The 26,944-nt window shown below is 35.4% G+C and overlaps 1 protein-coding gene across 2 annotated transcripts in view; it reads left to right on the plus strand.

The window, feature by feature from the left end:
• LOC126184800 (uridine-cytidine kinase) overlaps nucleotides 1–26,944 on the plus strand; it is a 130,628-nt gene that overhangs the window by 45,392 nt on the left and 58,292 nt on the right. The window contains exons 5-7 of one of the 2 annotated variants that reach the window (XM_049927385.1): nucleotides 1,717–1,814; nucleotides 2,502–2,550; nucleotides 22,866–22,965. In XM_049927385.1, coding sequence (XP_049783342.1) covers nucleotides 1,717–1,814; nucleotides 2,502–2,550; nucleotides 22,866–22,965 — 247 coding nt within the window. The remainder of the gene's footprint in view (nucleotides 1–1,716; nucleotides 1,815–2,501; nucleotides 2,551–22,865; nucleotides 22,966–26,944) is intronic. The other variant, XM_049927384.1, reaches the window with a different exon arrangement.

The following is a 26,944-nucleotide window of genomic DNA, read 5'->3' on the forward strand; positions in this document are numbered from 1 at the left end:
TCCTAATGTTTGAGAATATTGTCTAAAATTTTCTCATTAAACCACTATTAACTTGTACCCTAATTTTCTCGTTGTGTGCATGCCTTATCTTTGACTCATGAGTGTAATTGATGCCTCAGAAATTTGATTTCTGACTTACACTGTATCTCGAATATATGTTTTACACGTCGTTAATGATGAAGATTACATCACTAATCTCCTCCCCATTGCCATGAAGAAAGTTGTTAACTGAGTTGTAATCAGTGTGAGCCTAGTGACGTACCACTTTCTAATATTGCACTGCATACATTTCCGTTCAGAGATAACAGTCTTACAGATTTTTTGACTTCGTCAGTATCATGTTGTTGAGCGCCAGCACTTTTTCTCCTGACCTGGATGGTCAAACTGTTCAGTGAGTGTCGACTTCATTGATGGTTTCATAAAATTTTCCTATTTACATTTCGTATTTACATTATTTACACACAGTATCTGTGAATTTCCTTTTTGTGCCCCTCCAAGGCAGTTTATTGCACAGACTGTCAGCTCCTTCCTGACATCACATGTGCATCCCTGTAGTTGGTCAGTTGAGACATATGGGCAGGAAATAGTGTTCTAAGTAATGACATCTGTGACTAACTTTATTTTTGGTAGCTAGACAAGTGAAAGACTGTGCTTGAACTGTAATTTGCAGAGAAAAAAAAAACCATATCATTCCATTCCTAAATTTCCTCTGCTCTGCAGTTACTCTTAGGCATTCCGTTTTAGCACAGTCACATGTGTCTTGCTCAAGAATGTGTGTATACTTTTCTTGATTTGGCAATGCTTTATTGACAGTTGACCATGTATTATACTTCACATAAGATCAAAAGAAACAGTACAGAAGCAAAAGGCTGTAATTATTTTTGGAAGCTGCCATATTCCAAGCTTATAAAACCAGATTTTCGTTGCTTTTCATATGATGTCACTAAATTAGTGCAGGACAAAGGTAGCATCTTCTAATCACCTATTCTTAACAAAACTGGTGTAGTGTATTCACTCCCCCCCCCCCTCTTTTCCTCTAATGGCATTCAGGTAAGTAAAACAATTGTTGCAGTAGTTATGGGCCACAAAGAACCTGTTAGTCAGTTGTCACCCAGCCAGAGGATGAAAAAGTGAATAATAATAATAAAAAAAGGCACATGCAAACTGAGGTGGTCAGTATGTCTCATTCACCCATAACTTGTGCAAGATGAGAGGAAAATTGCTATAAAATAAACAAATGAGGCTGATGTCTGTGACAAGCAACCTAGTCATCTGTATTCTGATGCTACAGAGTTGAACTGTTTTTGAGGACAATATTTGCAGAGTGAATGGTTATCAAGGTGTGAATGTTGATGCAAATAGGTTTCCAGTGTTCCATGCTGCAAAATGTGTGTGAAAAATTATCTTAGAGAGAACACTGATAATTATTTTTCTCCCCATTGTGTTGCATTAATGATGTCGTACAGATATGAGAGAGATGGAGTAAATTAGAGCTGGAGGTAGCTTGTTTCTGGCTGGCAATATATAAAATAATTTCATTTTTAGATTGGCTTATTTCATAAAATTATGCCATTGGTAGTGAAGATAAGTTCGTTACAACATAACTGTATTAAATCGCTATCTGATACACATGGAAACTAATTTTCTTTCTATTGCTTATATTAATCATTACTGTTTATTACATAATAAAACTTTTATGTATATATTTTTTTACAGTGCCAAGAGACATCAATGAACGAGGAAGAGATTTGGAACAGGTGTTGAATCAGTACATGAATTTCGTGAAACCTGCATTTGAAGAATTTTGTTCCCCTGTAAGCAAAAAAAAAAAAAATTGTGTTCATTTATTGATACACTTGATACATTCCATTCAGCTAATTCGTGTTAGTCAGATACTTATGCCTGGTGTGTGTGTGTGTGTGTGTGTGTGTGTGTGTGTGTGTGTGTGTGTGTGTGTGTGTACAGAGCTGAAAATGAAGTTCAGTAGTAAAGTAATATTTTTCGGGTGACCAGTAAAGCATCATCGGTAGCTAGGAGTGTGGGGAAGGACCTTCTTCCTGCTCCTCGCCCCCTGCAGATATTCTTCCGATTGCTTACTGTGGGTGTGCTACAAAAATACTTTATACACATTACCCTTTCAGATGTTAAATTATTAGATTTTCTACCACAGAAAGAGGTGGTTTTCTCCTTGTTGACTTACTTTTCTGTAAACTTGAAAGAGAGTTGCTGACAAATATTGTTTTCTAGTATTTTTTTAAGCTAATTAAGCATCTGGTTTGGCAGGTTGCATGTTAAAACTATTTGCTAGGTGAGGTGTAGAACCACATTTGATTCCCAATTTAGAACCCCATTTTAACTGATCTCAAATGATAAACACAGAATATACTCTAAGACCGAAATAATCTCTTCTTAATAATGCAACTGTTTTCAACTTGCACATGGTAACTTTAATATACTTGTATGTTTATTGTTCTCATGAATGTACTTTTACCTTTTTTCAGACAAAGAAGTATGCAGATGTCATTATCCCCCGTGGAGCTGATAACACTGGTAAGTACTTTGTAATTTTTTATAAAATAATTCATTTTATTAAATTTTTACTTTTACAAAGCAGGAATTAAATTATTGTAGTGAGCTGTGTTTTTGTTTTACTGTAGTTAATACTTTTTCTATTTATGATTTTTAATGGATAATGGTACTCATTTAAAGTTACCAATTCATTTGGAGGACATTGTTTCTAGGAAGCTGAAACTCATTAGTTAAGAAAATTTTGTAAAGCATGCATTGAAAGTTGCTCATTTTGACATATTCAGATATTTTTTGAGCACATATCATATGAAAGTATAATAGTAAGTAATGAATTGTGTGAAGCATGTGAAGGAGATTTATATGCAAGACTTCCTCTTCAGAACTAGGTTGATAGCTGTACTGCAATTTTCTCTCTCTCTTATGTGTAATAGAGACACAACCTCTGAAGTAAAGAAAGTAACTGATTTAGTATTTTTTGTTGAAACAACTAGTGAGTCATAGACTCCATGTTTAATATTGTACAACCATTTTGTCATGATGAATAACATCACCAGAAGTTTCTGTTCTGCACATAATTGGTTTGATGATGATTGCCTGAGGGAAGATAATGTGAAGTTACATGTGTTTGAGTATTGTTGTATGTAAGCTGTGTTGGATTCACAAAAAATTAAAAGAATTTATGAAAATATTGATACTCTTATATTATGTAATAATCCTCTTATTTTTCATTGTTGTGAAGGTTATGAATATAATTTTTATCAGAGAAAGTACTGTATCTTCCCGAAACTACTATAACTATAGAACCCATTTCTTCCTGAAGTCTATTCCCAGAGTTTGTCATTGTTAGCATTTGATTTTTGAAAAGATAACATCTGTATTGGTTATTTGTGTGGTATTCAGTTTTTAACACAGGCATGAACATATTCTTTTTATGAGGATTTAATTTGGCTTCAACAGTGTCTTTGTGGTGAAAATTCTTGTGCACAGATTCGCTGTAATTAACAGGACATATTTCCCAATAATACACGATTCCATCAACTTTAGACTGTCTTTTCAGTTAGAGCATGTTGTGTGTTATAAGATGTATGCATGCATTGCTAGTAAGAAGAAATATTTTAAATTTGTTCTTAATGCATGTTTTTGTGAATATGATTCTGGCATAACTTGTCTTTTTAAGTATTTATATTTTTCATCGCGTTTTGATTTCGACTTCTCACTTAGTTGCAGCTTTTTCAGTTGACTTTTTTGGATTTGCTGATTGTGCCATTTCTTGTTCTTAATTGCTTTTTGTAGCCACTTAATGCTTTAAATTCCAGCATTGACAGTAATGATTTCTGCTTTTGTAATCATAAGTGGGTTATCTATCGGCATGACCATTTCTGCATGCATAGCACTTATGGTTTTGGTGGTCATTAGTGGCTACAACAGCAGCATGTGTGTTTGTAGTGTCTTAAATAAATACTTGTCTTCAACTTTTCGTTTGAAAAAAAGATGAGGTACTGATGTGCTTTCCAGCCAGTTTTCTTTGTGTCAGCATAAATGTTGTTGTAATCACCATTTTCACTATTATATGATGTGTATTCAAACATATGTAGCAGAATTTGTATTTTATAAAATGTATATAATTCAGTTAGACTGCTTGACTCCTTTAAATGGTCAGCTGTTGACCACATTAGAACATAGCTAATCAGTGAGATTCAAATAAAAGCTGTGTATCCACAGTTGTCAACTGCTTTGTGGAACTGTGGTTGTAAATTCCCTTCATGAAAAATAACAATAATGGATTTCTGGGAAAGTTGAATTAAAGTTTTAATAAGTATTTTCCTCTCTCCCTGTGTATGAGTGTGTATGTCTGGGGAAGGGGAAGGATGGTTGTTCAGCAAGTAAATTGCAGCAGATTGTGGCAGATAATGTTATCATTATTTTATAAGCAAGTGCATATAAAATACTGTATAACCATTTTGTGTGCTATGTAACTGTTGGTGCATCAAAGTTGAAAGACACGGTGTAATAATGGACCTACTTTTTACAGGTGTTACGGTGATATCTAGATCCATGTATATCATTATCATCAACTGCTTGTCACTTACACTAATTCAATAAGATGATGATAATAGTACACAGATATTGAATATTGAAAGTTCCAGGGTATAATCAAGTACTGGAATGGTCAGAAAGCTATGTTTAACATGCCTTCTGCATTTCTTACATGGTCTAACATTTACACAACCACTGTAGCAGACCTTTTGCTGAGCAAAGGATTCAAAATCTGAATGTTTGTAATGTTGTTAGCCAGGTCACAGCAGTTTGCAAGATTGTAGAATAGATCTGTGGTGCGTATAAAACCCTAAAACCCACTTGTAACAAACTCTCAGGTCCATCAAACGTATTAACAGTAGAATAACAGGTTCAAATGTTCATATGAAATAAGCTTTTCTGAAACGTGATTTATTTCATTATATTCAAAAACAGAAAATTATTCTGATTTGTACATAAATCTCTGGCAATCCAACACTTTTAAGGTCAGTGATAAGTTTTTTAACTGCAAAATTTGACCTTTAACCACTAAAACTCTGTTTTTATTTTCTCCATGTTATTATTTTTCTTTTTACCTCTTAATCATCATATATATCATTTCACTCCCCTTTCATTTCACTGACAAACTTTTAAAAAGTTTCACAGGCTGCCTAATTAACTTGAATATGGTGTCAACAAAAATATCTTGAAAATACCAGCAGATTCAGTTTTCATAGCAGATTTTAACAACATTCTTCCCAATTTTTTTTTATTTAAATAAGGGAATTGTTTCACTTTATGCTCTTTATTCTTTTGGAAACATGTTTGTCTTGTTAGAATACTTTTGGGAGCCATGATATTGTCCAATTGATTTCATCTGTTTTCTATCACACATTTAGAACAGGCAGACATGAATAAAATAAATAAATAAAAATGAATTAGGTGCTTCACATGATTGGCTACCAGCCTTTTAAGAGCAGCATTTGCTTGTGTTGTATTTTGAGCAAAATGTTGAGTAAGTGTGTGGAATTAGTTTTTTCTCCCGATACTGTCGTAGTCAAAATGCCTGGGTTCCTAATAAGCACACAATTTGAACTAATTGTAGACGTATGATGCGGTAAGTTCATTTTGTCACGTCAGTAATTTTTGATGTGCCTTCAGCAGTTCTTATCTTCTTCTTTCTGAGGTGTGGCTACCACTACTCTGTATACTTTACTGCTAGTTCCCTTTGCATGGTAATCAATCTTTATTTTGTATGCTGGAATGGAGAACTATATTTTGTGTACAGCTGTGTAATTTGCTGTTTTGCTTGTACTTTAGTAGTTAGTGTTCTGATCCTTGTTTATTATCTTATTCTTGTGCTCTATTTGTATCATTGAAATGTTTTGATTTGCATTGTTTGATGCCAAGGGAAAAACTGTAGGTTTTGTCTTTTCTTGCCAACTACTAATTAATTAGTGGACCAGCCTATCTGTTAAGCACTTTTTGTTTCTGCAACTCTTTAGTTTCTTTTATGAAGTAAGCAGTGTTAGAAATTTTGGCCATTTCCTTGAAGAAAAAAAAGTGTTAAATATTTTGTAGCCCTCTGAGAAGTGTATGAAAACTGAAAAGTGCGTTAAGGAAATTCATTTAATGTTCCATTAGTAAATTGAGAAGAATCTCTTCTCTTGTCTTTTTTTATCATAATCAGCTGGCTTTCAAAAGCAGTGCTCTTCCAAATGAGTGACATGACCATTCTCTGTGGACAGACTTGAAGCTTCAGGTAGCTACTGGCTCCTCTCTGCTCATTCCAAATATATCTTTAGCATATATTCCACCTATAATTAAACAACACAATCTCTGAATTTACACAGTTTTTATGTCCTCACTGTTTTCTAAGTGTTTTATATGTAATAGACAATGTTTTGCAGAGTATGTTTAAAGCTGTTGTAAAAATAAATCCATCACATGTTTTCGTTATCTCTTGAAATAAACCACTGAACACGTATGTTAGAGATGTCTTAATTAATTAAACAAGCATTAATAATCTTGACTTTTCTATGATAATGTTTTTGTTTCTTTTTGGCTATAAAGATGTTGACTTATATGATGCATATCTTGTTGACATTATAGTTGAAAGCTTGGACTATAGCTTTTCTATTTGCCTCATGTGCTTCATTTAGTTGCGGTGGTTATGGGAGGCTAGAACCAGAATTTTAGTAACTATAGCCACGACATAAATTGAAAGCATCAACAAAAATAATTTAAAGTTTCAATAGGCATTTCTTAAGACTTTATTATTAGAGAATTTATCAGTTAATGTATTAATGGGATGAATGCATTTGGCAGTTCCTTTAAATTGTAGGAAAATTTCTCAAGCGGGACTGAAAATTAAATGCTGACTAATTCAATCATTTCCAGTGCTAAAATTGTTGAAACATAAAACTTCATTGAGCTTAAAGAATCAAATAGTGTAGGTTGTATGTGTTTATGATTTAAGGGTATATATTTTTAAGTGCAAAAACATTTCAGAGCTGATTTTTTTTTTTCCCCTACCATGGTGGTAACAAGAAAGTAGCAAGCTGTCACAAGAACCACTTCAGATGAGATGTTCAGTATTCAATAATTTGTATTTTTACATAATTTTGCTTTTTGTGTGTGCTTTTATGTGAGAAAATTTCTTTAGGTAGCAAAATGTCAACAAGGAGTAATTACTGGTATTTACCCAAGTAGAGAAAACAATAAATAACTGTTATAATTGTTTTAAAATTTCATCTTGGGAAGTATTGCAGTTGTTTTATTGATCGTGTATTGTTTATATAATGTGTGTGCAAGTGTGACTGTGCATGTTTCTTCTAGCTGTCACCACTTCTCAATCGCTAAAGTACAGTTTTTAATAAATGTAGTTAGAAAAGAAATGTGTTATTTAAGGGTTTTCACAAGGTTTTGTCACAGTGTTACTCTAGAAATATCAAATAATTCTAGCAGCAGGAATTTATTCATTACACTGTAATGTTTAAAGTGAAGGTATGTATCTACAGTTGACATGTTGTCTGTGTGGTCAGACAGTGAACATTCAGGAGAAATACGGTGCCAGACTTCACACAGGATCATTAAAATTTCAACTTGTTTGTAATTACTGAGAAATATGATATATCAAGGAAGATGAAAGTAGATATCTAAGCTCTGAACATGAAGCCAGACACATCTTGTTAGTTGTATATTATACACATGTTCCCCCACATACACTGAAAGTCATATAAGCACCAGCTTGTTGATTAATGGTAAATTTATTACCGGTAGTGAATTGGAGAGGTGGTACCCATGGAAAATTGTAGCAGAACTCAATGCAACAGATGATATATAACTATTTTAAACAAATTAAGGCCAAATGTGCTTACTCCAATTCACATAGAGTTATGAACCAATAATTGTATTAAAAAATACACTGAGCCTTTTGTTGTAAAAGATAATCTCATTAACATAGGTACAGTTCGCCAATGAAATTAACACATTCTGCTCAACAAACAGCATTATAATAGCACACATCTTTAGGTGGATTTTTTTATGTAAAGTATGTAACTGTAGTAAAAATTAATTATACTTTCACAAATGGCAGAATCCCATGCTGTTTGAGTCTTTCTTGAAAAGAAAGGTTCAGAATTTGCTCACGATTACTAATCATTGGCTGATACAGTTAACAACCGTAACAGCTAATAGCCATATTTATCCAAACATCACAACATTATGACTGGGTGATCGAAGTAAATAATCTCAGATGACAAATGGATAAATGACTCAAAACTATAGTGACACTGTTCAATAACAATGGATCGTATGAGTAAAACGAGAATATATTTTATTCTCAGAATTTCAGAGAACGTTCTCAGGTTCGCATGAATAAAGCAAGTCAGAGAATTTACTTCTCCTTAGAATGTTCTGAGCTTGAGTAAAAGGCTGGGGGAAACTGCTCAACGCAAAGAACATTCACCACTTTCAAACGAATAAAGTGAGAGAAATTTCTCACAAGAGGAGAATATTCTCCATTTTCTGAAATGAGCTCTGTAGCATACTTTGAGCAGAGTAAGTTCTGTTAAGGTTAAGTTTTACTGAGTTTGTTTAGTAAAAATGGCAGAATTTATGTTGCTCGGAACACAAAAAAGATATATGTAGCCTGAAGAAATACTGAAGAGAGAAACTGCAGAAGTTTACAGGTTTAAAGTTTATACAGGTTTCACAGTAAAAATATTATTTGGCTGGTGAATTCTTTTCTTGAAAATTGTGAAAGAATGGGTGCCAGCCTGTCAAACCAAGTGAAAATGATAACATTGTTGTGCTGTTTTAGCAGATTGGTGTAGAAGAATAATTATTAGGTATACACCAGACAACTGTGTCACAAAAAATTTTCAGATATTGTTCATCATATTTTCTCACAGCTTAAATCTTATACTTTGTTATGATAGAAATATGTAAGTGAACCACAAAAATTAATAACTGTTTTATCACAAACCTAGAGATCCATTTCTCATAATGAAACAGCACAGGCAACTGCTTAAGTACTTGATGCACGAGCATCATATGTAACCAAAATTATCACATCTTAGAAAACTCTGAGGTACTGGTTTGGAATAGATGAAAGTGTGATGTATTCTTAAGATTTCTTTTGTGTAATGTGGTCACGTGACTTCTGGAAGATCTGCAAAATATCCAGCTATGACAGCTATAATCTTTTCATTGGAAACCCAACATTTTCTAGTCACAAGATTTTTTAGGCGTGAGAATAGGTGGAAATTGATGTTCGATATGTGGTTATTGGTTGGCTGATCCAAATATTAATACTTCAGTTTCCAAAAGACTAGATAGGTGCATTTTCCTTGTGCGGGATGCATTTTTACAGTTCTTTGCTCTTACATTTTTTCATACAGTTTTTACAAAAGACTTGGACAATGCTATAGTTTTGCCTTGTGAATGGTAATCAGTAAGAAGAGTCCTTTTTTGTGTCCTAGAAAACAGATAACAATTTTTTCAGGTATATTAAATAAACTTGGCCTTTTTGGTTCAAGCCCACCAGTGTACACTCAATGAGTTTATTGCAAGCACACTGGACAAGAAAATTTGGGTAACCCATGAGACATTGTTTTAATATTGCCAGGACACTGCCTCCAGCTCTGAAAGTGCCTCAATCCACTGAGGAACTGTGTCCATGTGTTTATTTGGATATGCAGTATTCAGCTGAATCCACTCATTGATGATCAGATCTAGAGCTATTGAACTGTGAGGATTTCAATTGCTACATTGCACCCACTGTTCCATATAGTCCCAGACACTTTCTGTGGGATTGTGCTTGGGTGATTTAGTGGGCCAGTTCAGCTGTGATAAGGTTCCCGTGTATTTGTCAAACTGGGAATGTAGCATCTACCCCTGTTAATATGACTTCCAAGTTAGAAGATGGGATTGATCACAGCAAACTCATCGTGTAGATGTAGATGACAGGGCAACACTTAGTCACTGAGAATGTTGAAATAATTTTCCAGTTCGTTTTCATGGTAATCTCAACCTGACACCTTTCATCATTTGAAAAGAGGCAAAATTGTGACTCATTACACCACGCTACACACCTTCAGTTGACTACTGTTCAGTATCTTTGTTGTTTAACCCATTGAAGACGTGCAGTGTTATTTGCTGTTGTGATAAATGGCCTTTTGTGAGGGTCCCAAATTCAAATGTCCATTGTATGCAGTTTCCTTTGAGCATTTGCTTGAAAACTGTTTGAGATAGACCTGCATTCACTGGCAGCAGCATTTCCTGTTAGGTCGATTGTGATCGACAAGGTGTGACACTCGTCTCTGGTCCCTTTTGGTTAGGATCTTTGTATGATCATTGTTCTTATGCCTTGTTCCATGGCATTGAGAGGTACGTCATTACATGTAAGATATGTTGGACAGTATGCATTGGTACATCATTGACGGTGTGGTCACGGTCATCTCCAAATACGATAGCTCCTGTCTGCTCTTCTGTCACACCTCCCTGTCGACCCATTCTACTGGACTGATTACATACAACCGACTAGCAGACTTCACTGCCATAATTGATGTCTGCAGTGGAGGGTCACGTGGTCACCTGCTGCTACTGTTACACTGTCTACAGAGTGCTGTTTTCTGTGGCTGGAAGTTTTATCGTGGTGGTAATCTAGTAAAATTACTGTACTATGTCTGACAACAGTGTTTCAAACTTCCTCAGTGTGTTTGACCAATACTGGTAGTTAAATATTTCCATCTATTATGTAATGGAAATTCTTATTCTTGAAGGTGTGATTAAAGCAAAAGTGTATGCATTAGAGAACATACAGAAGGTGACACCACTAACAACACATTCATTGTGGCTCTCATTTAGAGATTCTCTATTGGAAGAAATGAAAGTATTTTTTGTAATACTGAACATGACTGAATGCAAAGACGAAATTATGTGACTGTTTCACTGATGATCGGATAGGCCTACCCCGTTCTTCAAGGATGTTTCCTCTCACCTCTGAGTTCCCTAGATATTTTATATGCCTCATTCAGTTTCTCATGTTAAGTTTCATGTTTACTAGAAGCAGCAATGTGAAAATTGTTATTGAATATGTTGGTAACAAATTGAAATAACTTTAGATACCAGGTATAAATGTGGTTGTAACTGAGAGCAAAGTCTGTTTCAAAGGTGTGATTCACTGTAAGTGCTATAATCCAAAGAGGCTCAGAAACTGTGCTCTTCAAATCTTTTGCCCCTTTGATCAACAAATTGGTCATGCGTTTCCTCACATTCCATATTATGGCAAGATAACAATTGAATGTTTTATCATCCTAATTTCCCATCTACATTTTGAATAGTGATCAATTTGGCAAAAGTTCTGAAAGTATGCACCAGTGGTTCAAGCTGTAGCAGCCATACAATCTTTAGACTTGCTCAGGAACTGCATAAAATGGAAGTGCACAACATGGACAGTTATACCAATTACGAAGGATTTTTCAACAGGTACAAAACAGAAATAACTGCAGCAATATGAATTGTGTGCCTTTCAATCTAATATGCATGCGATGAATCTATCCTTCCATGAAAAGAGGTTAGTGAAAATGCTGTGCACATTTTTTGACCCTGAACCCAACTGTTTACTGGTTGCAGAAAGAAATTATTCTAAAAGGTGTACAACTTTGCTTCCACCGTTTTTTCCCCAACATTTATGGATTTGTGAGGTAGCCATGCAGTTGGTAGAAGCAAGTACGCAGATGGGTTATAGAAGTTAAAGTTGTGAATTTCTACAGAGTTGGAAAAGGAAGATGCTTCTCTTTTATAATGAAATGTCAGCACTCAGCTTGTGGATAATGCTAGGAACAGAAAGAGAGAAATACAGTATTCCATAGTTTAGGAGAGGTGTAATGGGAAGATACATTTTATAATGCCAAATGAAAAGAATTCAGGGTTTGTGGTTTGTTGTGGGAAAAATAAAGAGGGGAAGAAGGGAAACTTCTCTACTATGATGAGACAAGTAAGATTAAGCATGGATTCCACTGTGGAAACTGCTTCAAGAGACACCTCATGGAAAAAAGCGTAATGGAATAAAACCAAGTTAATGTTACCTGTAACCCACAACAAATGATAAAATCTTCAGGTGAACTTGTGTATGTTACTTCAGCAGCAATAAGCAGTCCATGGGAGTGGAAAGTGATAACTGTCAAAAATCAAGGAACAGACTTTTTGTAAACCTTTAATAACTTTGGATGAGGTGCTGTTGGTGTTAAATGCTTCAAAACAAAGATTTTTGTGACTGCAAAGTATTCCAGTTAAAAATTTGTTAGAAACACAAACAATATAATTTCAAAAATACATATAAACGAAACTATATGCAGACCAAGTTGACACGACACAACTTGTACCAATACAACTAAAACAAAACATCATTGATATCATCGTTGTCTCAGTACAAATACCTGAACTTGTGCACATCAAAGTGGTTTCATGAAACTGCAAAGTCAAGATAAATCATGAAAAAAATGTAATGCAAAGCTGCAGTTTATCATTTCAGCTTCTTGACATAATTGTCAAAGAAACAGGAACATAAGAAATAAATAATTGAACCAGAAGTAAAAATACAATGGGAATGGGAACCATGGATCATCTATATCAACTTGTTAAGAAAATGAACATCAAGACTTAGAATCTCATAGATAATTCATTCATTAAAGACAGAGCATTATTTCAAATTAAGAATGGAATAAGAAATCACTTTTGATTTTTCAAAGAAACTATACCAGCAGCTGCCCTGAGGGTTTGGGGAAACTGCAGAGAACCTGAATCTGGGTAACTAGATGAATTTTTGAATGCTTCGCATCCTGAATGATTCTCGTTCTCTGACTACTGTGTCAGCTGATTCAGTCCTGCTTAAAAATGTAGGTGTAAAAATATAAATGGGCTGGACTGTTTGCTTAACACAGAATTCAGCATAAGGAATGTAATATCAAATTGCTGAATGCTTAACTCAGTGAATATACAGTACAAAATTTGGCAGAGTTGCTATTTAAATAGGAAAATCATATTTGACAATTGGACCAGAGATGATGTCAAGGAGTAATATGACACACATGAAGAAAGCTTTCTTCAATAAAAAAGATTTTGTGCTGCCAGAAATTGGTGTGGAACTGAGGAAGAACTTTGTGAACTGCTTGAAGTGCATCATTGTATGGAAATGAAAGAGAGACAAGGATAAAAAAAAGAGAAGAAACATGCTGGTATGTGAGGAAGTTAAAAATAGTGGAAAAACAAAGATAAACTGCTTTTGACAAGGAAGGTAATGAAACCAGAAAGGTTGGACATGTATACTGGGTGTATCATAATGAATGGTGTAGACACATACAGTTAAAAGTACACGATACTAGAAGCAAAAAAGTCTCAATAAACATAGGGTCGAAAATGCATACCTTAAGAGCTACAAGCAATTTTTCATCTTCGATACTGTGAAGCAAATCTCTTCTACTGCAAGCTCTTTGCTTTCCATATTTTGGGAAGTGATAATATGGACCAAAACAAGGAAAAAATGTCCAGTAAACATGTGCATGCCTTAAAAGTTATGAGCACTTCTTCATTACAAGAGTAGTGTACTGCAGATGAACAGGTGCTCATAGCTCTTAAGGTATGCATTTTAGAGCACATGTTTACTGGACATTTTGCTTGCAGTCGAAGAGATTTGCTTCACGGTATCGAAGATGAAAAATTGCTTGTAGCTCGGTATGCATTTTCGACCCTATGCTTACTGAGAATTTTTGTTTCAAGTATCGTGTACTTTCAACTGTATGCGTTTACGCCATTAATTATGAAACACCCCCTATAGGGCATGGCAAGCAGTAGAGAAAGGAAAATTTTAAAGAGCAAAAAGAAAGAACTATGTAACGCAGTTTATTGATAGCTATTGTTGCAGAGAAGAAACGGGAATAGAAGACATTGTGAAACCTATCAAAATAATAATCATTATCCATAAAAATAAAATATCACACTTCTAGGCAGGAAAATTTACTGTGAAATGTTACACAATAGTTTTAATCTATAAAAAAAGAACTGCGAAACTATGTTTAAAGTGCTCGAATGTGCTGCAGGATTACACAGGTATTACAACTTTAGATTTGTGAGCAAGCTGTTTTTACACTAATTTTGGGATAACTTTATCCACACACTGATCCACTTGGTAAAAAATGCAGATTTTTCTTAATTGTTGTTGACTTTTACTTGCAACATACTTTTTAAAGAGAGATAGATGTGTAAATAAGGCCCTGTATAAGAAAATATTGAATATGACATTCACTGGAGAAAGTGTAATCTGCTACTTAACTTAAATTCTTTAGTTCAGTGTAACTGAAAATTTTAAAACATTTATGGAATCAGATGGAAGAATTCATTAACACCACATACTTTCTCAACATTTTAAAATATGAGGGGCGTTCAGTAAGTAATGCAACACTTCTTTTTTCTCAGCCAATTTTGGTTGAAAAATGTGGAATTTGTTGTGGGAACATTATGTAATATTCCCTCTTCAGCCTCTTTAGTTTCATGAAGTTCCAGTAGGTGGCATTCCTGTACGTAGCCTCGAGAATGGTGTCTGTAACAGAGGTGCATTCCAAGCAGAGAGCTGTCATTGAGTTTCTTCTGGTACCTTGCCGATATTCGTAGACACTTGGAGAATGTCTGTGGAGACCTGGCACTGGCAGTTAACAAAAGCACGGTGTGTCATTAAGCGAGGCGGCTGTTCCCATCGCATCGAGGTCGTGCACACCTGTCCAGTCTATTGCGTGCTGCCCATCCACACACAGCTGTTACTACACTCATTTGAGGTGATCAATAGATAATGATCAAACACCTCCCTGCTCAGCTGGACATATCTGTTGGTAGTGCTGATACACCCATCCAGCTGTTGAGGTACTCAAAGGTGTGTGCACACTGGGTTCCTCATTACCTAACAGAAGACCACAAAGAGCAACAAAGGACCATCTGCGTGGGGTTGCTTGCGTGTTATGAGGCTGAGGCTGATCGTGACAACTTTTTGTCAAACATTGTCACAGGCGATGAAACACGGGTTCGTCACTTCAAATCAGAAACAAAACGGCAATCCATGGAGTGGTGCTACACCACCTCTCCTCTGAAGAAAAAGTTCAAAGCCGGAGCCTCAGCCAGTAAAGTTGTGACAACAGTCTTCTGGAACTCTGAAGGGGTTATTCTGTTTGATGTCCTCCCTCACGGTGCAATGACCAACTCTGAAATGTATTGTACTACCCTCAGGAAGTTGAAGAAATGGCTTCAGTGTGTTCGTCGGCACAGAAATGCAAATGAACTTGTCCTCCATGACAATGCAAGTAAGGCCTCACATGTCTGTGCACCTGAGAGGCGCTCATGAAACTTCATTGTACTGTTCTTCGTCATCCATTGTACAGCCCATATCTCTCACCTTCAGACTTCCATCTGTTTGGACCAATAAAAGATGCACCATTGGGAGCAGTATGTGGAGGACGAGGAGGTTATTGATACAGCAAGAGGTTGGCTCTGATGTCAAACAGTAGCATGGTACCATGCGGGCATACAGGCCCTCTCAGTGAGGTGGCAAAAGGCCATCGCATTGAATGGAGATTATGTTGAAAAATTGGGTTTCATAGCCAAAGGAATGAGGAATAATAGAGACGTGTTGCTCCCCCACTATTACAAGATATATCACAGTTGACGAGTTCCGGAATAACCCGCAGACGCGTGCGCGCGCGTGTATATGTTTAAAAAAAAACTATGTGGCCTGTTCCTCAGACATTTATTAGAGTACTGTGTAAAAATTTGAAGTAAATCGATCAAGAACATTTTTAGATATTCGCTAACACTGTTAAACCATGACTTGTTTTTATAGAGTAGTTTAGATCAAATTATTTCCAGCAGATTTCCAGTATCAAAGGAGACAAATTTGGCAATGCTAATGTATTTAATGCAAGTTCTTAGCTGAATGTATGGTTTCTAACATGATGTATTTTCTCTGGGGGTTATTCAGTAGCGAGGAACATTTGCATGCTGGTGTGTTCTCAGAGTCAATTACTGGTGCTGTAGGATTGTCAGACTTGACAGTATTGAGTTCTGTTGTTATATAACAATATAATTAATTAAATACAGTTTTTGTCATAGCATTCTTTTAACAGAAAAGCAGATTTATTAAGCATTGATTTCTACCTAAAATCATCATTTTTGAGTTTTATGTAGCTCTTCTTTGCACATTTCTCTTTAAGTTTATGTTTTTTAACTATAAGTAGTTTAGTTTGTGCATAATTTACAGTGGTGTGGAATTATTCTTTCAGTATAATTTTGTTAATACTTCATGCTTTTACAATTTGCCAGTATGTGCTGACATTTAGGCACTGTTTAAGAGTCTTGAAGCTGTGTTTTAGGACTTTGCTTAGTAAATCTGATTCTTTCTCTTGAATTTGATTTTAGTTTTGTTAATTACCCTCTCATAAAAACTGTGTGATTTAGGCACAGCAGTATCATTAGATTTAAGACAATTCAAATGGGTAATTGCTACTCTTTTTCTCTTAACCCTCTCATAAAAACTGTGTGATTTAGGCACAGCAGTATCATTAGATTTAAGACAATTCAAATGGGTAATTGCTACTCTTTTTTTCTTAATCTAAGGTAAATTAAATTGTGAATATTACTGGTTACAACTGCAGTGAATTCTTCAATTCATTTCCAATGGGTGCTATATGTCAGCAAGCTGTAGATGAGAGTTTTAAACAATTTGCTGACTTCATGTTTTTGTTTATACTGATACTGGAATTCCTTTTGGAGCCATATCTTTTCCTCCTCCTTTTGACTATCTTTTTCACAGACAAATGTGACTTGTATATAATTGCTTTATGTCTTCCATTACATGTCATAATATATTTATATGATGAAAACTTATGTATTTTTAATGCATTCATATGCTTTAATATGTGTATTAATGTATGACACTAGTATGGTTCTTTAGTTGTTGAAAGCATTTCTTCACTAATGCCAAACTTATTTTTGAGAAGTCCCCTACTTCACATATCTTATTTACTGTTGCTTCTTGGGAGAAAACAGTTCTTTCATGTCTTCTGCTCTTGAGTGTAACGTTTGGCAAAGTATCCATTTTTTACCACTCCTCTTGTTCTAACTAGGAAACAAAGAAACACACAGTTGTAAAACAACTATGGTTTATTAGGTCACGGAGTGACAACAACAAAAATACCCTGCATATAGTTACAAGTAATGAATACATTTGACAACAGAGAGCCCGGAAGCTTGTCTGTGGCCTTATAAAGATGCTGTCTCTGTCTGGTGTCAATGGAGTTGTGCTATGCGTGCGTGGCGGAGCATGTGACTGTGGCTGGTGACTGGGCTGCCCCTGGCGACCACCTCAGGTATCGGTGGGTGTGCCATTTGAATGTCGGCACACACTACACTTGCTGTAATGGCCCGATTTAGGTCCGCTGTAGGCGATAGGTGTAGTAACAAGTAGGTTACTACACTACTCTGTACTTGTAGGGGGAAGGACAGGTGCCACTGTCTGCGCTACTGTGACTGCAGAGACTCCCTTCTTGTCCATTGCAGAATTTGGGTCAGCGCCCAAAGTTGCAAGAAGTTTGTGATCCACAAGGACCAGTGTGTATGGATGAAAGCAATTGGGATGTGGTCACCCCCACCACCTGCGGATCCCAGGGTGACTAGTGGCCAGGACCGGTGACAGAGGGGCGGGAATCATATGGATGTCAGAGTACACAGTGAGGGACATCAGTACAGGCAGTGATGCGGTACGGGCAGTGACAATGGCAGACTGGAGAGGAGAGGCTCTGGCGATGAACACACAGCTTCCTTCCCCACTGACGGTGGCACCAGCTCAGCATAAGCAATGAGTGATCTCTGTCTTGCAACTTTTGAATAGCCAATGTCTGATGGCTGCAGTTAGCTCATATTGTCCCACATTAAGATTAAGTCTGTGCCTAACTGGTGACAGCAGTATGCATGTCCTCTGAAAATGTTTGAATTTGGCGGAGGTGGAATTATAGAGTATGGACACTTATTAGCAATGAATTTACGGAAATTTTAACTGTAGGTAATGTAATCCTCTAAGACAGCAACATCGATGAGATGCTGAACTTTAGGCATATTGAACACTTTTGTGCATAGAATGAGATAGTTTGTGATGTGAAAATTATTCTGTACTGTAAAAGGTAAGCTAGAATGCAGCTCTTGAATATTTAGTATTAGGTCTGATTACAATAGGAAAGCTTTGGGCATAGGTAAAAAAATTAAAGTATGGTCAGTTATTGCCACCCTTAACTGGGATTGAGTTTAAGTCTCAGTCTTTGTGTTAGTTACCTGACAATTCTCTAAGTGTACCACGATGTGTGTATGCTCTTAATTTCTTTAGTCTCGTAACTGAATTTCACGTTCATATGATAGTGCCAAAAACTGGATGTATCTTTAGTATGGCACATGGACAATAGGCGTCAGCAAAACTTTTTCTTGTTGCATATTAATCCAGATTGCATTACATTCAGTATTGTCATTTAAGCACTTAATATGGTTGTTCTGATTACTGTTTTTGCTCGTTGTAAAATATGTACTAATTCCCTTCATTTCCAGTAACTAGAATTAGTTTAATCTGCTACCTAGTTGAGTGCCACCTAGTTGAGTGCATATAGTTTTTTATTGGTAATGCAATGTGTAATGGTTCTGTGCGAAACTGATATTAAGTGTTTCAGAATGACATGGTGGGGTGGAAGATGCTAATTTACAATTGAGTGGTGGAGCTGAAAATAAAAGTAAACGTTAGGGATGGCACATTCTGCACTACAGTTGCTTAAACTGTCAATGCTTTTTCCAAGTGGCATGAATAAAACTGTCAGACACAAATTGGGTTTTGGTAGTATTTTACATAACTGTTTCCACAGATTCCATAAGAGGAGGAGAATGAGAATCGTAAGAAGTTTTTGCAAGCAAATTTGCTGACAAATCTTTGAGTGTAAATGAGATGAACATACGCACAATATATGTCGTGATTGAAGACAGGTGTGTGTGGTGGTTTTTTTTCCCACCCACTATAAGCGGTGGACTGAGTCATTAATAATGTTATCATGTTCAACAAAATGAAAAATTAAAATAGGCAGTGATATTTGACTTCAATCTTAACAGCTGAAGACCAGTTTAAATAGGGATATGTTTTTAGATATTGAGCAAACCCTGTAAATTCAAATGTTTTTGAACACCAGAAAGTTACGGCTACAATGATGTGGTGTCACAAATGTGATATAGACATATTGTAGATAATCAAGAACAGTTTCTCTTGTATGTTCGTGAAGACAACCACTCCCCTCTCCTCCCTACCATCCATAACAGTACACTATACACCCTGTCTTGAGCACAAGAATTTTATTTGAGAAGTTAAAATGTGTTTTTTGGTATTATAGTTGTAGTCCTGAAAATACCATTTCAATCTGTTCCCAAAAAGTGATTCACTAGATAATTGCTCAAGACATCACAATTTCTAAGAACCTTAAATCTGCATAACTTGGCAATGCTGTTGATCATAGGGATAACAAATAAGTAGTCTCCATTTGTTGAAAAGTAGAGAAAACATGAATGTGATGCAGATCTGCAACAGAGGTAGTCAAATGTTGGATGACCTTTGACATGAAATGAATGTGGCATTTTTCTACTTGGGCTTTATTTATTTTTTACACTTCTTTGTTCCAGAACTAGTTTTATCTCTTTAAGTCATTACTGAGTTAGAAAAAGGTGGAATTTTCATATATATGGCACCTTTTGGCAGCTGAACACTCAATAATGACTTAAAAAGTGGAAGCTAGTTGCATAATGAAGATAAACTTTAAATAAATACAGCCTAAGTGGAAAAATACTGCATTAATTTATGCTCTGTTGGTCTATTGTGGACAGGGGACATTGGCTAGTTAAGTAATTGTCAACTTCAATGAAATTTGCCAATAGCTGTATAATTTAAGATGTTATTTTATCTTATGCCATCTTCAGATCCCATATGCATATCTCCAAATACACGAAAATTTCATATACAGCCATGAATCACTGGGTGTCGTGAATTCAATCATTACAGTAGTGATTCATTCGTGGATTTGTGGCTGTGTTAGCCACTATGAAGATGATGATTGACTAATCGTTATTGCTTAATGTAGCAATGTCGTAGAAGTAGTGTATTCTATGGTATGTAGTGTTCAGTGTGTCGGTAGCAAATGCAACTGCAAGAAGAGACTTCTGACTGTTCATTTAGTGTTCTTGTAATGTCTCCATATGGCATTCTAACTGAGGAGAAAGTAGCAATATAGGCACTATGAAATAACCACACTACTTCATTTTTCTCTGTGACAGAACATGTTTTTGAAAGAGCATCTATGTAACACAAACCAGCAAGACAGTAGTTAAGAATTGTCAGTCTCGGGATTGTGTCGTAATGTGAGAGACGTATCCTGCTAGAATAATTTTTCTTTCAAGCATGAGCTGCTATGGACTACATTTATTTCAACTGTTTCTCCTTTCTTTTCTTCCACATTTCTCAATGTTTCTCTCTTCTTTCTTCTTTCCAAGTGACTCCAATCTCCTCCTTGATTTTTGAGGGAAATCTTTGTAGTTCAGTAATTTACTGATAAGTGACAGCCCTTTCTACTCCAGGTGTTATCCAATCCAGCTAGAATGTGTTTATCAGTTCTTTAATTACAGTTACCTATGGAAGATAGTTGTATTAGTTAATGCCCTGTCTGTGTAAATTAACTGAGTAGTACCATTTTCAGTCTTCTTTTGCACTGAGGGAATATGATGTTTTCTTCTTAATAACTACTATCAAAATGAGCTGACAGTTGATTGCATTATGCCATATACATATTATTGTCTCTGTACTTCCAAAGGTCTTCTTGTGCAGCAGTAAAATGTAATAGTAGTATGAGTTTATCTTTGAGGTTTTAATCAATTTCCGTATTTTCCATTTTGTGTACATCACAGTTATAGCTCTTGATTGTGTCTTAATCTTTGTCTTTTATGTGCAATGCTGCAACTGAATCTTTTTCTTGTCTTCTTTACAGAAGTGAATCATTTAATTGAGTGTTGTGGATAATTAGCTTTAAATTGGTGCAAAAAACAATGCACTATACTGTGAAATGGCCACCATGCAGCATGCTTGTGCAGTTTGTGCATTAACTCTTTGCCGTATGCACAACCTTAGGAAATTAATGGACCACTGTGCAAACTATTTCATGGCTGTTAGTTCGTGGAAAATTAAACAAAAAAGTTCAGTCTTCTTAATTACTAAAAATTATGTACAACTTGGATTTATTCAACAATATATTATGTTACACTGGTGTGAGTGCTTAAAAGTGATACAGGCATCACTGGAATAACAGGGTGTACTTTCAGCATAGTTGAGGTAATCCAAATGTAATTTGAGTTTTTGTAGGAAAATAGTTGTGCTCCAGTGCTTTTATCAAGTAGTATGTTAGTTCTTAGGCATCCTCAGACATTACCCATTTCTCAGTCCAGTAATGGTGTAGCACTTTCATTTCTGTAGTATTTAAGTTACAACAAAACTTAATGCTCAAAGTTACTGGCAAGAAATAAACTTTTCTGGCAATTTGATAAAAAGATATGATGAACATTAGAATTTACCACAAAGTAGTATAAAAGTTATGCATAATTTTATTTTGTAACTTGTACACTGAACAGTAACAGATAGTATCATTGCCAGTGACCAGTATATGTGGAAAGTTATCTGATAATGAGCTGAAAATGACGTGTTTTTGGTTGAATTGCTCTCAAACTAAGGAAGAGCATTTACTGGCATTAGAAATTATATTTTTCAGTAAATGAAGTGCTTGAGTTCCACATGTTTCAAACAGCAGGGCTCTAGGAATGCTGTTTCTGGTATGTTCAGTAACTTTGTGTAGTTTTCTATATTCTCGGTTTTCATGCAAATCTTATCCAGAGAAGTAATTAGGTAGCAGCTTGCTGTGTGAAATAACTTTTCTCTCTGGTAAAAACATCATTGTTTAGTGGTGATATCTCCTGCACTAAAACTAACTACTAAAATTTGTGACCACTTAAAAATTTTACTAAAATGTTTAGTTTTAAAATAACATCATTTAACTACTATATTTGTGTTTGGCTTTTTAGAAACTGCAGATAGTTTTGTTTTTAAATGGGTGAGATAAATAATTGGAAGCTAACATTGTACACAACATGTGTAATATTGGTTGGTCATGAATGATGGATGAGCATTTATGATGAAAAATATTAACTCAGAGCACACATTTTCTGGCAAAGTTGTTATGAAAATTTTAATCACACATATCTTGATTCTGTCTGTTGAAATATGTAGGATCAGTTAGAATTCTGACAATGCCTATGTGTGTGTGTGCGCTAACTTCAGATTATCAATTATGGCACAGATGTTACTTCTTGTGGAAATAACTGTAAACATTACTTACTCAAAATGGCATTTTCAAATTCTAAAATGCTTTTCCATCAATACATATTTTCCCTGCATTTGCTGTCTTGTAAGTTAATGTGGGTTTTATCACAGCTGTATGTATTGCATCACACTTCACTGAACTGGTACATCAGATATATAATTTGTACTTTTGTCTGTTACATTTTAGATAAAATAACACTTTTCACCATATTATCAGTTAGCTTACAGATGCATGATTGCCACTTTTAATGTTGTGAATCTCCAGTTTGTGGTGCATGGCTACCCTGCTCCCCAGATCTAATGGGCTGCTTGTGCTGTTTTTGCGTTACAGTTGCCATTGACCTGATAGTTCACCACATCTGGGATATATTACATGGCGTGGTGAACCGAAGATGGGCTAGCTCTAGCTCAAGCTCAGAAAACCTTAGCAGGTAGATTTGCTGCATGATTTGAACATTCCAGGGCATATAACATATGAACCTTTGGCAGTGTCCATGTATAATGGTATCCAGCCATGCACTCAATAATATTTAAAAATGCTTTGGTTCTGCCACACAGACTTGGTATTTTACTGTGCCACAAAATTATTATAGTCAATAAAAGTTCTCAAAATAAATTATTTTTCAAGGATGTCACTTAACTGTTTGTTCAATGTTACAAATGCATGTCTAGTGTGGCAGACACTATTCCTAACCTTATGTGAGGCAAGAATGTAAAATTGGGTTATACTAAGCAAAAAAGAAAAAAAAGGGAATTGTACAAGATGCACAAGATTTGATCATGAATGTTGATCTATATGGTTCTCAGTATTCATTTCTTGCCTCATATAGACCTGCTGGGTGCTTTACTTTAGACTAAAAGTTATTTAATAAATCATTGAATAGTATTTCATCAACAAACTAGAAGCACATTATTGACTTTTGTCTTTTTGTTGTCTTATTTGTATTATTTAATTAAATATTCATATTTAATTACTGTGTTGTGGAACTGTGTCATTCTGTATATATTCCAGAAGCATAAATCAAGTAAAGTTTTTGTATTAACGTGTATATTTCTTGCACAAAGATACTTATATTTGTTGTTCATGTTTAGTTACTCTTGTAGTATGGTACATAATTTAATTTTTGATGCTGCAGGAATATTATCAGGTAAACTAAACTATGTTAAATAGTAAGGCTGTGAAATAGTATCAGTATTTTACTGTGACTGATGAAATGTTACTTTGATAGCATATCTTGGAGAAAAGGTAATTTCAAGTTGTTTCAGAAGGTCAGCTGTATGTGTATTATATGTACATTTGTAAAACGGAATGCTTTGAACGGTCCTCTTCCTGTACACTTGGGAACTATCCACTGATTATGTTGTGCAGGAGGGAAATATTGTTCTCAAGGACTGCCTCTCTTTCCATAAAAGTGTGAAAATGAAATGTTTATTAATTGCACTATTGTACTGTAGTATTGATATGAGAGGTTATCTGCAGGATTTCTTTGATGGGAAAAATCACATCTTGGATATGACTCTGTGAAAATCAGAATGATTTTCACTTGTAACATTTATTTCCTTTCTGAGATCTGTATGTTCTGTATGATTCGTACCTGTTGTTTAAAATTGATGACACCATTATCTATACGTAGATAATGTCAAAACATTTACACTCTGCGAGTGTTTTGTGACAGTCTTCCTTTTAATAAATATGAACAATATCATAATTTGAGCCAGTTGCTAAGCACTAATAAGAACACGAAGAAAACCTTCTGTATATCGTCAAATCCTTCTTACATTGTGAGTTTACTAATGTTTACTGTTCTGCTTTCAGTCATAACGGTTTATCATTATTCAGATGCACATTAGTCAATTCATTCCGTGTTATGATATTTGTAATTGTGTATGCCTGAAAATAACATTAGTATGGACATGTAGTAATACAATAGGTGTCTGTTAAACTCCAAAGCCTACCTGAACGAGCTTTGCAATTTGTGTGTAGCAGAGGGAGATTAGTCATGTGTAAATAAATTGTAATCCATTGAGTGCACTATATTTGTGTGATTCATTATGAACTGTTTATAAGCTATCTAGTTTGTGCTTTTGGATGTTATTGACACTAGGGGAAGAAGAAAAAATCAGAAACAGAAAATATTTGGTCCTGAGAAGTAAAAATTGCGCACCTCTAAATTCACTTAGCAGTTACTGAAAAAAATCATACAGATTCTGCTACACTGTCTGTTTCTCTAAGTTATAAGTATTCGTGTAGGGAGGAAAAAAATACAAAGCTATAAAAGTTGTTATTTTATGCAATAACTGCCTGTATCATCAGTATCTCATGGTTTTCACAATTTAAATGGTGCTCAGAATGCTGCAGAGATTTTTTAGAAACTTAAGGATCCTTCAGCTGTTATATCAGTGCTGAAGAAACAAATCAGAGCTGCAGTTCTTGTCACCATAACTTAAACAAATATTTGTGAGTATTCAGTATTTTTTATTGAGGTTTTGACATTCCACTTGTGAGACTGAGTTTTGATTTGGATGTACTTAAAATGTGGCTTTGTATTTTGAATAAACAAGTAAGAGCAAAATCTCATTTTTAATTTCCTTCCTGCCATCCCTGACTATGTGCTCAATAAACTCTGTCCATGAACTGTCTTTTTCTCCATCTTCCTGTACTCGTTCTGCTATTCCTTTTATTCCTTCTATATTTTTTTTTTTTTTGTTGTGGTTTCCTTCCAGTGTTGTGATCATTACGCACATGAAAGCGTTTTTTGCCCTCTATATGAAAGGCATAATTTGAGTATCTGACTGTGTGTGAAATGTTGCATGTCAAAAAATACCAGCAACTTTTTTATATAATAGTTATATTACAGGTAGCAAATAAAAAGTAGTAATTTATTAGTTGTTGCTGGTATGATGAGTTAATGGTTAAAAATGTTGACAGAGAAACAGAGATTTTTTTTAGAGGGGGGGGGGGGGAGGCAAAAATGTATGTGGAGACTCCTTAGTTAATTGGTATAAGCCCTATAATTTCATTTCATTGTATGGTGACAGCCATAGTAGGTCGTAAATGGTGGGGTAGGTCATAAAGTATACAATCTCCCATGCCTCTGAAAGGTATGTTTTATTAAGGGTCCAATTTATTCAAGTTGTTGGAGAGGACTAAAATGTTGAAGTGGGTGCTTATGGCTATAATAGCTTCATATGATAAAACAATGGAAATATTGATAAATGATAATTGAATGCAATCGTCTATTGTTAACAATGTTGTTTGTAATAGCAGTACTTTAGCATTACTATGTATGATGATGTAGAATGTGGGAGGTGGAAGGAGGAGAGAAAATGGATGAAGCAGAGCCAGTACAATGGAGTGTAGAGAATATTCAGTGAAATAAGAGAGAGTATTAGGTGAGGGGGAGGGAGAGAACATCTTGTAACACATACTCTGTCTTTATTCCCTCTCTCAATTTTTTCATTGTGGTGCTTGCAGAGTGGTTGCATACTGGACTTGCATTTAGAAGAACCACTTATAAAATGCCACTCACTGCCCTGTACCACACAAGGATAGTGTGGCCAACCTCCATCACCATAAGTTGAGACAAAATTGACTGTATTCTAGTTATGTGGTGGGTGCGTGTTTTATATGTTCAGTGATCTTGTTTTGATTGAATGATGATGTGAATAGTTCATAATGAAGTGCATACTATATTACATGTGCAAATGCAAGAGCTTTCCAACATCAAACCAGAAATATTACAGATAGACAAAGAAGAAACTGTCTGGTTCACTATTGTTCCTATTAAAATTTGATTTGCTGTCTTCCTGTGAAGTGCTTAGTGTCCATTATACATTACTAACACCAGTTACCCAAGAGTAATTGTATGTATTAAAAGGCTTGCCACTTGTGCAGATTTATACTAGTTCTTTTCGTGTAGAAGGAAAAGAATGGGTATGGATCCAGAATTGTGAAAAAATATTTTGTACCATCAGTTGAGGATGTGACAGCTCTGTGAAGGAGTTTTACAAGAAACAAATGTTCACCTCAGTAACTGGCAATAGTGTATGTAATATAGCATGTTACAATCAAATTCTGATTTTGTGAAGGGTAGAACACCAAGAATCTTTTATATGTGAATGTCACCACAATAGATTTTGTGGTCACTTGTCTCACAAATCCTGTGTCTAGCCCGTTACACTTTTCTGTTTCCTACTTTTTGTTGTGACCTCATCCCCTCCATTCTGTGATAAAACCCTGGACTCACTGCCTGGAAGATGGCAGTTGAAATCTGTGTCTAGCCATCCAGATTTTTCTCCAGTTTCCTTAAATTGCTAAAGGCAAATGCCAGGATGATTCCTTGAAACGGCACTGCCGATGTTCTTCCCCATCCTTTCCCTATCTCTAATGACCTCCTCGGCAACAGAACA

Source organism: Schistocerca cancellata, chromosome 4 (genome assembly GCF_023864275.1).
Source record: "Schistocerca cancellata isolate TAMUIC-IGC-003103 chromosome 4, iqSchCanc2.1, whole genome shotgun sequence".
In the NCBI taxonomy this organism is placed as follows: domain Eukaryota; kingdom Metazoa; phylum Arthropoda; class Insecta; order Orthoptera; family Acrididae; genus Schistocerca; species Schistocerca cancellata.